This window comes from Mobula hypostoma, chromosome 26 (assembly GCF_963921235.1).
Source record: "Mobula hypostoma chromosome 26, sMobHyp1.1, whole genome shotgun sequence".
NCBI lineage: Eukaryota > Metazoa > Chordata > Chondrichthyes > Myliobatiformes > Myliobatidae > Mobula > Mobula hypostoma.
The window spans coordinates 25,644,042-25,657,899 of record NC_086122.1 but is presented as its reverse complement, the minus strand read 5'-3'; the positions used below and the strand labels follow the sequence as shown (position 1 = coordinate 25,657,899).

Below are 13,858 nucleotides of genomic sequence, written 5' to 3'. Positions count from 1 at the left end.
AATTCAGTGGTTCCCAACCTTTTCTATGCCATGGACCCCTACCATTAACCAAGGGGTTTGTGGACCCCAGGCTGGGAACCCCTGCTTTAGTGTCTTGTAACCATGCGCTGAATATGTGCAAGAGCGTTAAGTAGAAAATTATCTTCAGTCAGAGAAATAAACAGATAAGAGTCTTAGCAAGGCAACTAAAAGGAGTTTGAACACTGTTAGAGAGTTAGAAAACAGAAGCTTAGTGTTGATAGTTATGAACCATTTCATCTCTCGTTTCAAAGTGAAGGCACTGATTTTATTCTTTTGTTACCCTGGCTTATACTTGAATGCATGTGACAGTGGCCACACCCCGGTACTCCGCTTCAACAGGCAGACTAAACCAGGTGAGGGCAGGCAGCAGCCTCATCCTCCTGCCTGTCCGAGCATGTGAAGTTAGCTCTGGCGGACTGGGGGCATTCAGTCCATGGAGTGAGATCCAACAGCCAGGAAGCTTGTACTACAACACTCCGTGGAGAGCAAACGGCTTGACAAGGCACAGAAGACGTCACGGTCGTCCACTGCAGCCAAGGGAGATCCAGTTTGTGACACTTGTTCGTACCACTGGACCTGGAATTCTGAGGTTGAGAGAGTGCAACTGCCCCAGAGCATGGTTTTTCCACTGTAAAAACTCTCCTGCACGGGTTCTATCATTGTCACAGTGCACAGCCACCACTACAGCACACAGCTGTTTAATTCATGCCCACTTTGCTGTGGCAATGCAAACAAACCCTTGTGTCTTGCTCTCCACCTACCCTTCACACAATTGTTTTCTTCCAGTTTCTTCTTAATCCACTTCTTTTTTTTAAAAAGGATAAAACTTTCTCTGTTTAATACTTAGCCCGCTACAACTCACAATATAACTTTTTTCTCACTCTTATGTGACACCTGAATTCCAAAACAGAAAACAACCCTTCTCTATCACTGTATTTGAAAACTTCATATATTTAAAGCCTCTAACCCATTTCTTTCCAGCTATAGTGAATTATTGCTTTATCTTGTTTCCAATGCTCCTTCTATGGTGTGTACGCGATCACATCTTTTGCTACCAGCACACAAAGGAATTTAAACTGCGCACAAAAGGTTATCACCCTCTACCTCATGAGCATGTTAAATATTTTTAAGTATACTTTAATAACATGAAAAAATGAATATTATTACATACTGCTGCATAATACTTGAGGAATAAGACTAATTGATGTGCATTATTTTATTTCTTTTAAACAATGAACAACAAACTGGACTTGGTAGTTTATTATCCTTAAAATAGCCTCAGGCTTCCTTCCATTCAAAAATTCAGTGAGTACGTGTTGTTGTCGTCACTGGTCACAAAAAATTGCACAGCACAAGGTTTTTGCGGACACTGGTTATTACAAATTAGAGGGAACATTGCTCAACACAAGATGCTGGAGGAACTCAGCATCCACAGAGGGAAATGAACAGCTGACGTTTCAGCTGAGACCCTTCATCAGCAGTGGTAAGGAAGGCGGCAGAAACCAGAATAAAAAGGGAGGGGGAAGGGGAGCAGCTCAAGCTGGCAGGAAATAGATGAGTCCAGGTGAAGGGAAAGGTAGGTGGAAGGGGGAGCGGAGATGAAGGGGAATGATATAGGAAGCTTGTGGTGGTAGGTGGAAGAGACAAAGGGCTGAAGGAGAAGGAATCTGATAGGAGAGGCCAGCAGATCATCGAAAAAAGGGAAGGAGGTGGGGAACATTGTGAAGACGTGGGAAGGAAAGAGAAGGGGTGAGAGGGCCACCAGAATGAGGGAAAACAAAGGTGGGGAAACATGGAAAACAGAAAGGAAAGGTTACTAAAAGTTAGAGTCAGGTTGGAGATTACCAATGCTCCCAGTGTGACCTCCTCTATACCGGTGAGATCTGACACGGATTGGGGTCTAATACGAGGACATCAATGTCAATTTCTAAAACCTTTGGTAAGCATTCCCCTCTGTTTACCCCCTCCACCCCACAACTTTTCCCCGTCTTTCTGATGGCTCTCTTAGCCCTTTTCTTCCCTTCCCATGCCCTCACAAGCTGCCCATCACCTGCCTCTGGTTCCCACCTCCATCCCTTCATTCCATGGTCTATCCTCTCATATCAGGTTCTTTCTTCTTCAGCCCTTTACCTCTTTCACCTACTACCTCCTAGCATCTCACATCACTCACTTTCATCCCCTCTCCTCACCTTGACATCTCCTTCCTGCCAGCTTGTGCTCCTCCCGTACAATAAATGTCAATATTGCATAGTTTCTAATTTAACTTGTACGCAATTACAAGAAAGTTCTTAAGTCAGTATAAATACATTTCTTGAAGCCATTATTACATCCTGCACTAAAAGAAAGAGAACTTGGGTGAAATCCTCAAGATAATCCTCATTACAACTCACTAGACTCTAGCAACAATAATCATATTGTAAATTTTCACAAATTGTAGGTTATATTTTTCCAGCCTAACAAGAATGCAAGAATTAACAAATAATTTAGTACAGTAATGTTCCATTTGCCTTAGAAGTAGCAACACTACCAAATAAACTTAAAATAGTTCAAATAATTCCTCATGGTAGGGTGGGAAAAGATTAGGGGCCTCTGCTGCCATTCAGCCTTACCTCTGCAGGGATCATTTTTCACTAAGAACTCGTCCAATGCCATCCAACCTCCTCCAACACGGACCATCACAGTGCTTCGCAGAATACGCACAAGGCGCAACTGCTGGGAATCCCCAAACTGTGGGAACCAAAAACATGAAGTTTAATTCTGAAGATCAGCAATTGCCACTTCCCAGTTTTCCACGGGCCAAGTGCAGCAAATCCAACCTACTTTTTCTTAAAAAGGCAAGTGGGTCGACTACTGCCAAGGTTTTGCCAATGCCATTCAAACTAGCAAACTGATAGGTTTACAGTGACCAGAGGCAATCTCTGATTTCCATTCAATTAATGTACTCTTGTCAGAGCTAAATTTAGAAAGCCAGTGTGGTTTTAAGATAAAGGCAGTACAACAAGATGACCACTGGAGCTTCAAAATACAAGTAGGGCATGGGAATTCTTTTTTTTATAATTTGCTATAGCTAATTTCCTCATGTCAGCAATGTAGAACCAATACTTGAAAAGATCTGAGCCCTTTCCAGTGACATTGCCAATAAAAAGGACAAATAACTTGTTTAGATATTTAAAAAATCACGATCATTAACATGACCTGTCAAAGCATCAGAAAGGTAAGTCTAGAAGCTCCTGGTGAGTTGTTGCGCTCTGTGTTTAGCCAAAAAAGGGAGAAATTCTTCCAATTTGAAAATCGCCTAATTGGCCAGTGGAAAACTATTGCCTTGGGTGATTTTTTAAAAACCAGAATTGAATTAGAAAGTCCATTACACCACATCCAAGGTTATTCCAAGTGAGTAGTAATGATTTAAACCAGCAATTGCTGCCATATTGAAAGCTGTTTTCTTTTCATAGTTTAACCAAATATTATGCTTCATAATATTTAATATATGAAAAAACATACATAATTCACATGCCTAGATTCAGAAACATTAAGTTTGAAGAAGCTTCACTTTACAGTGATCTTTGAATGGAAATTTTCTCCATTCAATTCACAAAGATGGCATTTCTATGCCGTGTAATTACACAATGCTGGTTTAACTCATTTATCAGCCATTTCACTTCATGCAAGAGGTTGTGTGATAGATTTTACAAGTTGTCACCCAATGTGCCATGCATATTTATCACTCTAAAGACTTGAAAATTTTTTTAAAAATGTGATTTTTACTAACTGCAGCTCAAAGCTAAATTCAAATCACAATGAATTTGTGGTCGTGGAAAAGGTCGACTAACAGATTTTATTACTTGGGTACAAATGGCACCTGCATTGCCTATGTGACTGTTTCTGAGCTACCAAACAAAATTATTTCACAGTCTGTATGCAACAAGGGGAGTGGGTAATTGTGAATATTGCCACATGAACCTTTCTGTGGCAAGTTTACCCCATGATTTGCAGTAACTTATTTACAAATACTGTTGTGTCTGTCGAACATGCTGAATCGTGTGTCATTTTGACTTGCAAATTTGTATTAATACCACTGGTGATGATACCACTTTTCCTTCACGCATCAAAGGATCTTGCCCATGGCATTCCTTGGACGTACAAACTCAAAAGTTTAGAATCCTAGCTGCCCAGGACATTGTTGTATGAAGAAGGGTCATTGACAAATTTTAAAAAATTAAGTATTTTGGTTAATAAATAAAAGGACAACTAAATAACAAACGATAGCTGCAGGAGTTCTCAATAGCCATTTGATAACAAGCCCATATAATAACATATAAAGATAATGGAGGATAATTAATTTCTGTACACAGCTCCTCTCATTATTAACGTAAAAGAAACAGACTTACTCCTATAAGGGCTATTGTACCGGAACCCTTTAAAAGAATTAAAGCATTCAAATAGTGATTTTTTTTTCCAAGAAGTGTTGGCCGAAATATTCATAAAGAACGGGAAAAGCGCCTTTGATTTCCTTTTCTGTACAGATGTCAATTAAAATCATTTCGCACAGTGTGGAACTCACAGCAATCACGTGATGTGTCAAGGTAGAATGATTATAATAACAGTGAGCTATTTTCTATAGACATTCTAAAGTAGGGAAACGTTATTTTGCTCCCTGGTATTGCTTGGAAACAGCATACTTTGTATTGTCCAAGGTAACAATCAGCACAAACTATTAATCATTAGATCCAAGACTATATTACGGAATGTGGAGAGAGGAGGGGATAAACTTAGTTGCCTAATAACCTTGATTTTGAGACTGCGTTTCTATGCATGCATAACAAGGCTTGCAAATTCATAATTAGTGTGGGTAAGAAATCTTTTTTTATATACTGAAGATATGCCACCAGAATTATCCAACGTCATACTGCTAATGTACTCTTTTTTCAATCCATAGATGATGAATCGTATACATGATTTACGTAGTGTGTATCTCAATAGGGAGTTTTCTAATTTTAGCTAAATAGAACGTGATGACATTTCTTGCTCATTCCATATTAATGAATAAATCTGGTAGCAAGCTCTTTCCTTTTTTAAAAAACTAGTGAGGTGCAAAATATCACACAGTGTTCCAAAACAATTTATAACCTTTATACAACCCTACAAGCAAACTTGTGTCTCATTATGGTCTTATTAGCATCTTGAGGAGTGCATGTAGATATATACAAATTTTGAAGAGACTTTTGTCATAATAAGCTTCAAAAATCAGTATCTTAAAACACTTCAACTAATGATGTGCACTTCAAATTAAAATTTCTGAACAGTTTACTTCAACATGCATAACTTTTTACTTGAGTTGATACACTTGTGTATGCAGCTGTGAACTGCACATGTCTGAAAGGGATAGCTTTTCAAAGCTCGATCTAACACTGTGTGATATAGTTTATCTCACATACGTGAAGATCCAGTATATTGAATCAGAAGGATTCTGTAAAATTACTCTAATTTCACATAAAATGCTGGAGGAACTCAGCAGGTCAGGAATGAAGAAGGGTCTCGGCCCAAAAGGTTGACTGTTTATTCTCTTCCATAGATGCTGCCTTACTTGCTGATTGCTGAGTTCCTCCAGAATTTTTTGTGTGTGGTGCTTTGGATTTCCACCATCTGTTGACTTTCTTGTGTTTAAAATCAACCTAGTAATCTTAATTAACCTCCTGATTCATCAACGATCAAAACTTCACGCATACAGAGTAAACTGAATTTGTGTGTCAGCATTTTCACCATGGGATCAACCACCGTTCAGTTATACAGGGGATCTCCAGTAGAATAAAACTAAGAGCATCTGAAAATTCCTTCAACGGTCAAAATGTTCTTTACCGATTTTATTGTTCCTTACTGATGTTATAAATGTTTAACGTGAAGGACTCAAATTTTATTCCTTTAGGCACTAATTAGGAGTGGGATAAAATATTAGCCAATATTTTGACATAGAAGGAATCTGAAATGATCTAAAGCTGTATTGGAACACCTGCTGCAGTATTTTGTTTGGATGTTGAGTGCCTTAGGATATAGTTCAGTATTGTGATCAGTAAACAAATTCCTAGCACAAAGAAAATTATTTACTGACAACATTTGCATGTTTAATATTGATTTCCCTAATCATTATTTCATAAGTAATCAAAGTTTTATTTTACACTCTGTCAAAATAGGATTGGAAAGGTTGACAGAATTTTTCTAGGTGCTCTGGGAAACAGGAAAACTATTTACATGCAGATCAAAGTGCAGATTCACACCACAAATATATAATTAGCACACTGAGTACACGATACCTGATTTCCAAGGAAGAACTATTTGCAGCAAGAGAATATGAAGAAAATGAAAAAAAATATATTTTAGACACACTAATAAGCACATTCAAAAGTAGGATTCTAACATAGTGACATAACATACACCACTGAATTTATCAGGCTAATGGTTATACAAATTATGATATCCATGCTTCTTTCTCAACTTAACTTTGAACACTTAATTTAACCAAACTAATCTGCTGTCACCAGAATGACTTGGTTGTATATTTCACAAAGGAATCACTTCAATCTATCTACATTGAGCAACATTCAATGTGAAGCAGTTTCAAAATAAACTTGCTTTGTTCTAAAGTAAGTTCTGCTTTTCTGCCCACATACTGAACTCAATTAAGAATCTCATATTTCTTCTAGTTTTTTTTCCCTTCTTTACAGGAACTTAGACCATGTTGAAATCTCAAACATGCTGCTTAAAAAAGAGATTTTTTCAGGACGATCAATCTGAGAAATATTAATTGTTTCTACAAGGAAGAATTTTGTAGCCAGCTCCATCTCTGCAAACCTTTTAGATTGTGCGAGTGGTGTATGTGCTTTTGCAACTTTTTAAACTCTCACTGACAAGGCAAAGCTCAGTAATAGCGATCTTGTAGCCACATAAGGGATTACAGCAGTTCATAATTATAAATTCCAAAACACTTGCATATAAAACGAATTACATACACACTGGACAACGGGTGTTGTTACTAGAGGGCGATGCAAGCAAGAAGCCAGCTGCTTGCAAGTTTGATTGCAGCATTTAAGAGAAGTTTAAATGACAACATGGAAGGGAGGAATATTGACTGGATGGACCAAAGGGCTTGTTTCTGTGCTGTGGTGTTCTATGACTGAACATTCTGGTACAATATTTAACAATGAATCACTTGGATTACAAATGCAATGATACAAGAGCAAAATGAACCAGGAAAATTGAAATGTAATGGACAATATATTTGGCGTTCTCCAAAGTGGTAACCTGTGCAGTGGTTAATGGAGAACCGGTGGGCACATTATGTATAGATTGCCAGAATGCATCAGTTAACCGGCTGGATCAAAGGTTATTTCAGAAAATAAAATTCATGGTTTAGGAGATAAAATACTAGTTGGCTAACAAGGAACAGAGAAGGCATAAATGAGTCTTTTACTGGATGGCATGATGTAACAAGCAGTGTGCCAAGGTAACGGGTACTTTCAACAATTGACATTAATGAATTGGGAGGAATGCATGGTTGCTAAATTTGCCAATGATGACACAAAGATAGGTAGGGAAATTGTGAAGTGAAGTGTATGTAAGGTGGCTCTGGAGGGATACAGATAGGTCAAGTGAATGAGCAAAGGTCAGGTGAGTGAAATACAACCTGGGGAAATTTTAAATTACCCACTTTGACAGGAGGAGAAAACTATTTAAACACCAATAAATTGCAGAACTCTAATACTCTGCCTTCATCAGTTTTCCTAGTTCCTCAAACAACTCAGACTTATGAGACAGGATTTCTCTGCACAAAACCACAGAGTCCTCCCAAACGCCTTCCAAGTGATCACAAATGCTGCCTCTTAGAATATTTTCCCTTTATCCATTGATAAAATGATCATTGGGTGTAAATTCTTTGGCTTATCCCTACTGCCCTTTCTTAATAAGGAAATAACCTCTGGTTTGCTGGTGCCCCACCCTCAGCCAATGAAGATGAAGAAAATCTCCATTAGAGGCTCAGCAATCTCCTCCCTTGCATCCCAGAGCATCCTGGGATAGATCCCATCAGGCCCTGGGAACTTATCCACCTTCCCTATTGGTTGAGGGGACAGACTCTTTTCCTCGCTACTCTCTTACGCACAATATACATACCAAGATGTTTTGGGATTCTTTCAATCCTGCTTACCAAGGACATATCAGGTCCTCCTTTTGCCCTCATATTTTTTTTTCTTAAGATCTCTCCTACACTACTGAAAACATCCAAGGACTCACTTGAAACCAAATGCCCACGCCCGATGGCTTCCTTCTATGTCTGAGCAATGGAAATTGAAAAGACAAGGTTCCCTGATCTTGCCCACTTTTGCTTTGTCAGGGGCAAGCTGATGCTGAGCTCTTCCCACCTGGCCTTTAAGCACTTATTTATCAGACATAGTGTTTCCTTCTAGCAGCTGTTCCCAGTCTACTTTTACCCTGCCGAGTTATATGGTTGAAATCAGCCTTCCTCGTTTTAACCCAAGGACCAGCCTCTTCTTTTTCCATGATTATCATTTTAGGGAGAAATAAGGATTTGTCTATCAGAAAATACATTTTCCCATCAGCACCTCTCTCAAAGAAACTACTTTTTCTCAAATTATTCCATCTTGTATTATAAATTGATGATCTCATTCAACAAAAGTTACATTTAAATTGATAGGATCTATAGGCATTTAGAGAATCATGGTCTGATCAGGGACAGTCAGCATGGCTTTGTGAAGGGCAGATCGTGTCTAACAAGCCTGATAGAGTTCTTTGAGGAAGTGACCAGGCATATAGATGAGGGTAGTGCAGTGGATGTGATCTATATGGATTTTAGTAAGGTATTTGACAAGGTTCCACACGGTAAGCTTATTCAGAAAGTTAGAAGGCATGGGATCCAGGGAAGTTTGGCCAGGTGGATTCAGAATTGGCTTGCCTGCAGAAGGCAGAGGGTGGTGGTGGAGGGAGTACATTCAGATTGGAGGATTGCGACTAGTGGTGTCCCACAAGGATCTGTTCTGGGACCTCTACTTTTTGGGATTTTTATTAACGACCTGGATGTGGGGGTAGAAGGGTGGGTTGGCAAGTTTGCAGACGACACAAAGGTTGGTGGTGTTGTAGATAGTGTAGAGGATTGTCAAAGACTGCAGAGAGACATTGATAGGATGCACAAGTGGGCTGAGAAGTGGCAGATGGAGTTCAACCCAGAGAAGTGTGAGGTGGTACACTTTGGAAGGAGAAACTCCAAGGCAGAGTACAAAGTAAATGGCAGGATACTTGGTAGTGTGGAGGAGCAGAGGGATCTCGGGGTACATGTCCACAGATCCCTGAAAGTTGCCTCACAGGTGGATAAGGTAGTTAAGAAAGCTTATGGGGTGTTAGCTTTCATAAGTCGAGGGATAGAGTTTAAGAGTCGCGATGTAATGATGCAGCTCTATAAAACTCTGGTTAGGCCACACTTGGAGTACTGTGTCCAGTTCTGGTCACCTCACTATAGGAAGGATGTGGAAGCATTGGAAAGGATACAGAGGAGATTTACCAGGATGCTGCCTGGTTTAGAAAGTATGCATTATGATCAGAGATTAAGGGAGCTAGGGCTTTACTCTTTGGAGAGAAGGAGGATGACAGGAGACATGATAGAGGTGTACAAGATAATAAGAGGAATAGATAGAGTGGATAGCCAGTGCCTCTTCCCCAGGGCACCACTGCTCAATACAAGAGGTCATGGCTTTAAGGTAAGGGGTGGGAAGTTCAAGGGGGATATTAGAGGAAGGTTTTTTACTCAGAGAGTGGTTGGTGCATGGAATGCACTGCCTGAGTCAGTGGTGGAGGCAGATACACTAGTGAAATTTAAGAGACTATTAGACAGGTATATGGAGGAATCTAAGGTGGGGGCTTATATGGGAGGCAGGGTTTGAGGGTCAGCACAACATTGTGGGCCGAAGGGCCTGTACTGTTCTATGTTCTATTTCTAAATCCTATCAGGGCGGGAGGAGGACATTTAAATTTTCCTTGCTTCACTTAATTACAGAGAGCAGCCGTCATAAGGATTTTGGATCTCCCCCTCCAACTTTCAAATCTCTTACTAGCTCTTCTTTCAGTTAGTTCTGACGAAGGGCCTTGGCCCGAAACGTCCACTGTACCCCTTCCTGGAGATTTGCTGCCTGGCCTGCGGCGTTCATCAAACAACAGGAATTCTGCAGATGCTGGCAATTCAAGCAACACACATCAAAGTTGCTGGTGAACGCAGCAGGCCGGGCGGCATCTCTAGGAAGAGGTACAGTCGACGTTTCAGGCCCAGACCCTTCGTCAGGACATTCACCAGCAACTTTTATGTGTGTTGCTTGATCATAAGGAGTATCACCGATTTCAAAGGAGCTCAACATGTATTCGGACGTTTCAAAAGCACAACAGATTCACTGATAATGACCTTATTGACTTGGAATGCATAATTTATTACCTACAGTGTTTGTTGTTTTCTTTGAAGTATATTTTCTGTAGACAGAATACTTCAAAGAATATGTACCATATGCTTAGAGCATTATCTGTCTTTTTAAAACGTTTAATTGACCCACGTCTCAAACAACTGATAATGACCCTCAGTGGGCAGAATAGGTGGATTATCTTATCAGGAAAGATTAGGCAGGGATAGGATTGTATCCAGTGGAATTTGCAAGAATGAGAGGCGATTTGACTGAAATGTTTAAGATCTCAACAGGGTGGATGTGGAGAGAAGAATTCCTCTCGTGGAAAAATCTAGAACTAGGGTAACTCCTGAATTTATGCTCGCATGCTGAAAATCTGGGAGACCAAATCTGTTTCCACACTTTGCCGTTCAATTCCTCATGGAATTCAGAAGCACGGCCCAGTTGTGAAGGTGTTCTTCAGCATTATAATGGAAAAGTGTCACTCAGCTCCTCCACAAGGTCAGAGCTGACAGAGGGTCCAAAATGCAACCGATTTCAAATGGGATTCTAGGCTTGCAGTTAAGGAGGCAACAAATTAATTTTGCTTTAATGTTTTATTACTTTTAACAATACTTATAAATCCATTTTTTCCAAAAAGATTTCAAATTTAATTATCTTTAAATGTCCCAGTAATATGATGGAATCTTTGACAGATGACCTTTGGCCATCAGGACCAGCGAAATGTAAGCACGTAGGGATTGTGGGCAGCAACTCCGGGCCTCATGCCTGTCTCAGCTGAATCTGAACTACCAGCCCATTTAAAACATAAAGTTCTGAAATTCAGCCCATTCCATATATTATTTCCTTCAAACAGTTCCTGTTAAAGAATGCTCAAACCTAATCAATCTCAACTTCAATTATTTTAATAGATATGCTTTATAAAACTTGATAAGATGTTAATGATGCATTTATTTCAAAGTTTGAAGTTATTTACTTACTCTGTACTTGTTCTCTCCAATCTGCTCCACCTGAAAACGTTTTGCACATTTGCACTGTGCCACCTGTCTAGTCACCTGGAAAGCAGAGACTTTTAAATTAGAAACCAAAAATGTTCAGATGTTATTACCTACAGACAAAAAAACTGTCTACACGTTGGCAGGATGCAATAGCTCTCTGTAAGTGACCGATTTCCATAATGCAATTACATTTTTTGAAGTTAGAAGAGTAAAGCAGGGAAGAGAGTTTCAGCACACGCAGGAGCTCAGGCTCAGTTACCATGGTTTCCTGTGACGGTTTGGTTTAGTTTGGCTTCTAGACACTGGTGAGAAAATAGGGTGAGGCAGGACAGATGGGTCTATGGTATTTAAGTTTGATTAAGTTGCACTGTGGTTGAATTACACAAATTTGATGGACCAGTTGATACTTTCCTGCCTTCATTTACACATGACTTCTGTTTCTTTAAAATTCCTCCAATACAAAATTAAAGAATTTCTGTCTTCTGAATAACAACTTACTTCCCTTTTCCAATCTGAAATATTTTCATTCATTTTTCTACTTAACCTAAAAGCAGGACCAGAACAACAACTACATTCAAGTAAAAATAGTGAATCCTGAACCTCATCCTCGATTTTGTCAGCATCAGTAACAGGCCGGTAGGCATCTTTATTGGGATGAAGTGCAGCCACAAATTCATAATAGTCGATGTAACCATCTCCATCTCCGTCAAAAATGTCAGCGACAGCAGTCATTTCCAGTTTACTAGTGGGGAACTCTGAAATAGAAACACAAGACCAGACAACTTAAAATACCAGATTTCATGGAAGTGTGATGCTATTGCTCCAGAGACAAAGTGTGTAGAGTCAATTAGATACCGTATTTAACTTGGAGTAAGACGGAATGTTATAGTACTTACAGATATGGCCTTAAAGAAGCAAAATAAAAAAAAAACAAGTGATCTAACGCAAGCAGCGATAACCGTTACTTTTCTCAGCATCACTGATAATTCTTTAAACAAGGGATATTCCTTCTATTTGTGGGGACTGGAGAGAGATGATCAACAGTGAACCACTGAGATGGAACTGCTGTGTGTTAGTGTGGGTGGTGGTAGGTGAGGAAAGCGATACTGCTGGGAGAAAATGGCAGGGATTTCAGTTACCACCCTCTAAATGCTCAGCTGCCATCTTGAGCCACATTTAAAACAACTTTTGCGTCATCCAGAGTGAACTGCAGTTTGCTAAACCTAGTGTGCAAACACAGCATTTCTGTTCAATCTAGGCCCTGCCTTTTTTTAAAAAAAAAGGCATTATGCCCTCTTTAATATTAGCAATGAACTTTAAATTTCAATGTAAAATAATCATATATGGTCCAACTAATGCACATTTAAAGGAACATTTTCGTGAATCTAAACACTTTATAATTTAATAAACTGGTGGAAAATATTCCAATTACTTGAAGAGAGGATTCCATCAATGAATTCCTGCCGTGTGATCTTTCCATCCTGATCCTTATCAATGCGCCGGAAAAAGTCCATTACTCGGGACTTCTTATGGTTCATCCATCGCATGTATTTTTTCCGCCACACATCAAAGTCAAAGTTGGCAAATTCTTTCAGCTGAAATTTAAAGAAGAGTCTTAGTCAAGAGCTGAAAATGTAATTGACTGCCAAAGCACAACTGGTTATTACTGTTAAAAAGATTTTCTAATGATATCAGATTTAATAAAAAACAGAAAACAGAAGGTTTGAGTTATTCAGCTTTAAAACAGACGAAACACAAATGAAAAGAATCCGTGGGAATCACTAGTTTAGGCCTGATACGGGGTTTAGTTCAGCGTTTATGGGGACAAACTACATAACCACAGTGCTGGATATAAATCGAATTGATTAATACACTTGACTTGAGAGATACCTCGTGGGACGGGATGAGTTCTTGATATTCTTGCAGAGCCAGGTACAGTACTGTGCAAAAGTCTTAGGCAGATGTAAAAAAATTCTGTAAAGCAAAGATGCTTTCAAAGATAATGAAAGGTTTCTAAATATCAAAATAATTTTTCAATGAAGAGCAGTGAGCAGTAAAAAAAAACTAAATCAAATCAATATTTGGTGTGACCATCCTTTGCCTTTAAAGCTGCATCAATTCTCCAAGGTACACGTTCGTGCAATTTTATAAGAAAATCAGCTGGTAGGTTGTTCAAAGCATCTTGGAGAACTTGCCCCAGTTCTTCTGCAGACTTTCTTACTTCTGTCTCTCCAGGTAATCCCAGGCAGCCTTGACGACGTTGAGATCAGGGCTCTGCGGAGGCCGTACCATCTAAAACCACATAAAATCTGGGGTACCCACAGTGGTGCTAGAAAGTTTGTGAACCCTGCAGAATTTTTGTCTATTTCTGCATAAATATGACCTAAA

At 39.4% G+C, this 13,858-nt stretch overlaps 1 protein-coding gene across 24 annotated transcripts in view; it reads right to left on the bottom strand.

Moving 5' to 3' along the window:
• macf1a (microtubule actin crosslinking factor 1a) overlaps positions 1 to 13,858 on the bottom strand; it is a 599,766-nt gene that overhangs the window by 27,290 nt on the left and 558,618 nt on the right. For 19 of the 24 annotated variants that reach the window (XM_063033725.1, XM_063033713.1, XM_063033717.1 and 16 more), the window contains 5 exons: positions 12,903 to 13,065; positions 12,071 to 12,225; positions 11,453 to 11,527; positions 6,330 to 6,347; positions 2,631 to 2,748 (listed from right to left, as the gene is read on the bottom strand). In XM_063033725.1, the coding sequence (XP_062889795.1) occupies positions 2,631 to 2,748; positions 6,330 to 6,347; positions 11,453 to 11,527; positions 12,071 to 12,225; positions 12,903 to 13,065 (529 nt within the window). The remainder of the gene's footprint in view (positions 1 to 2,630; positions 2,749 to 6,329; positions 6,348 to 11,452; positions 11,528 to 12,070; positions 12,226 to 12,902; positions 13,066 to 13,858) is intronic. The other 5 variants (XM_063033724.1, XM_063033726.1, XM_063033727.1 and 2 more) reach the window with 1 other exon arrangement.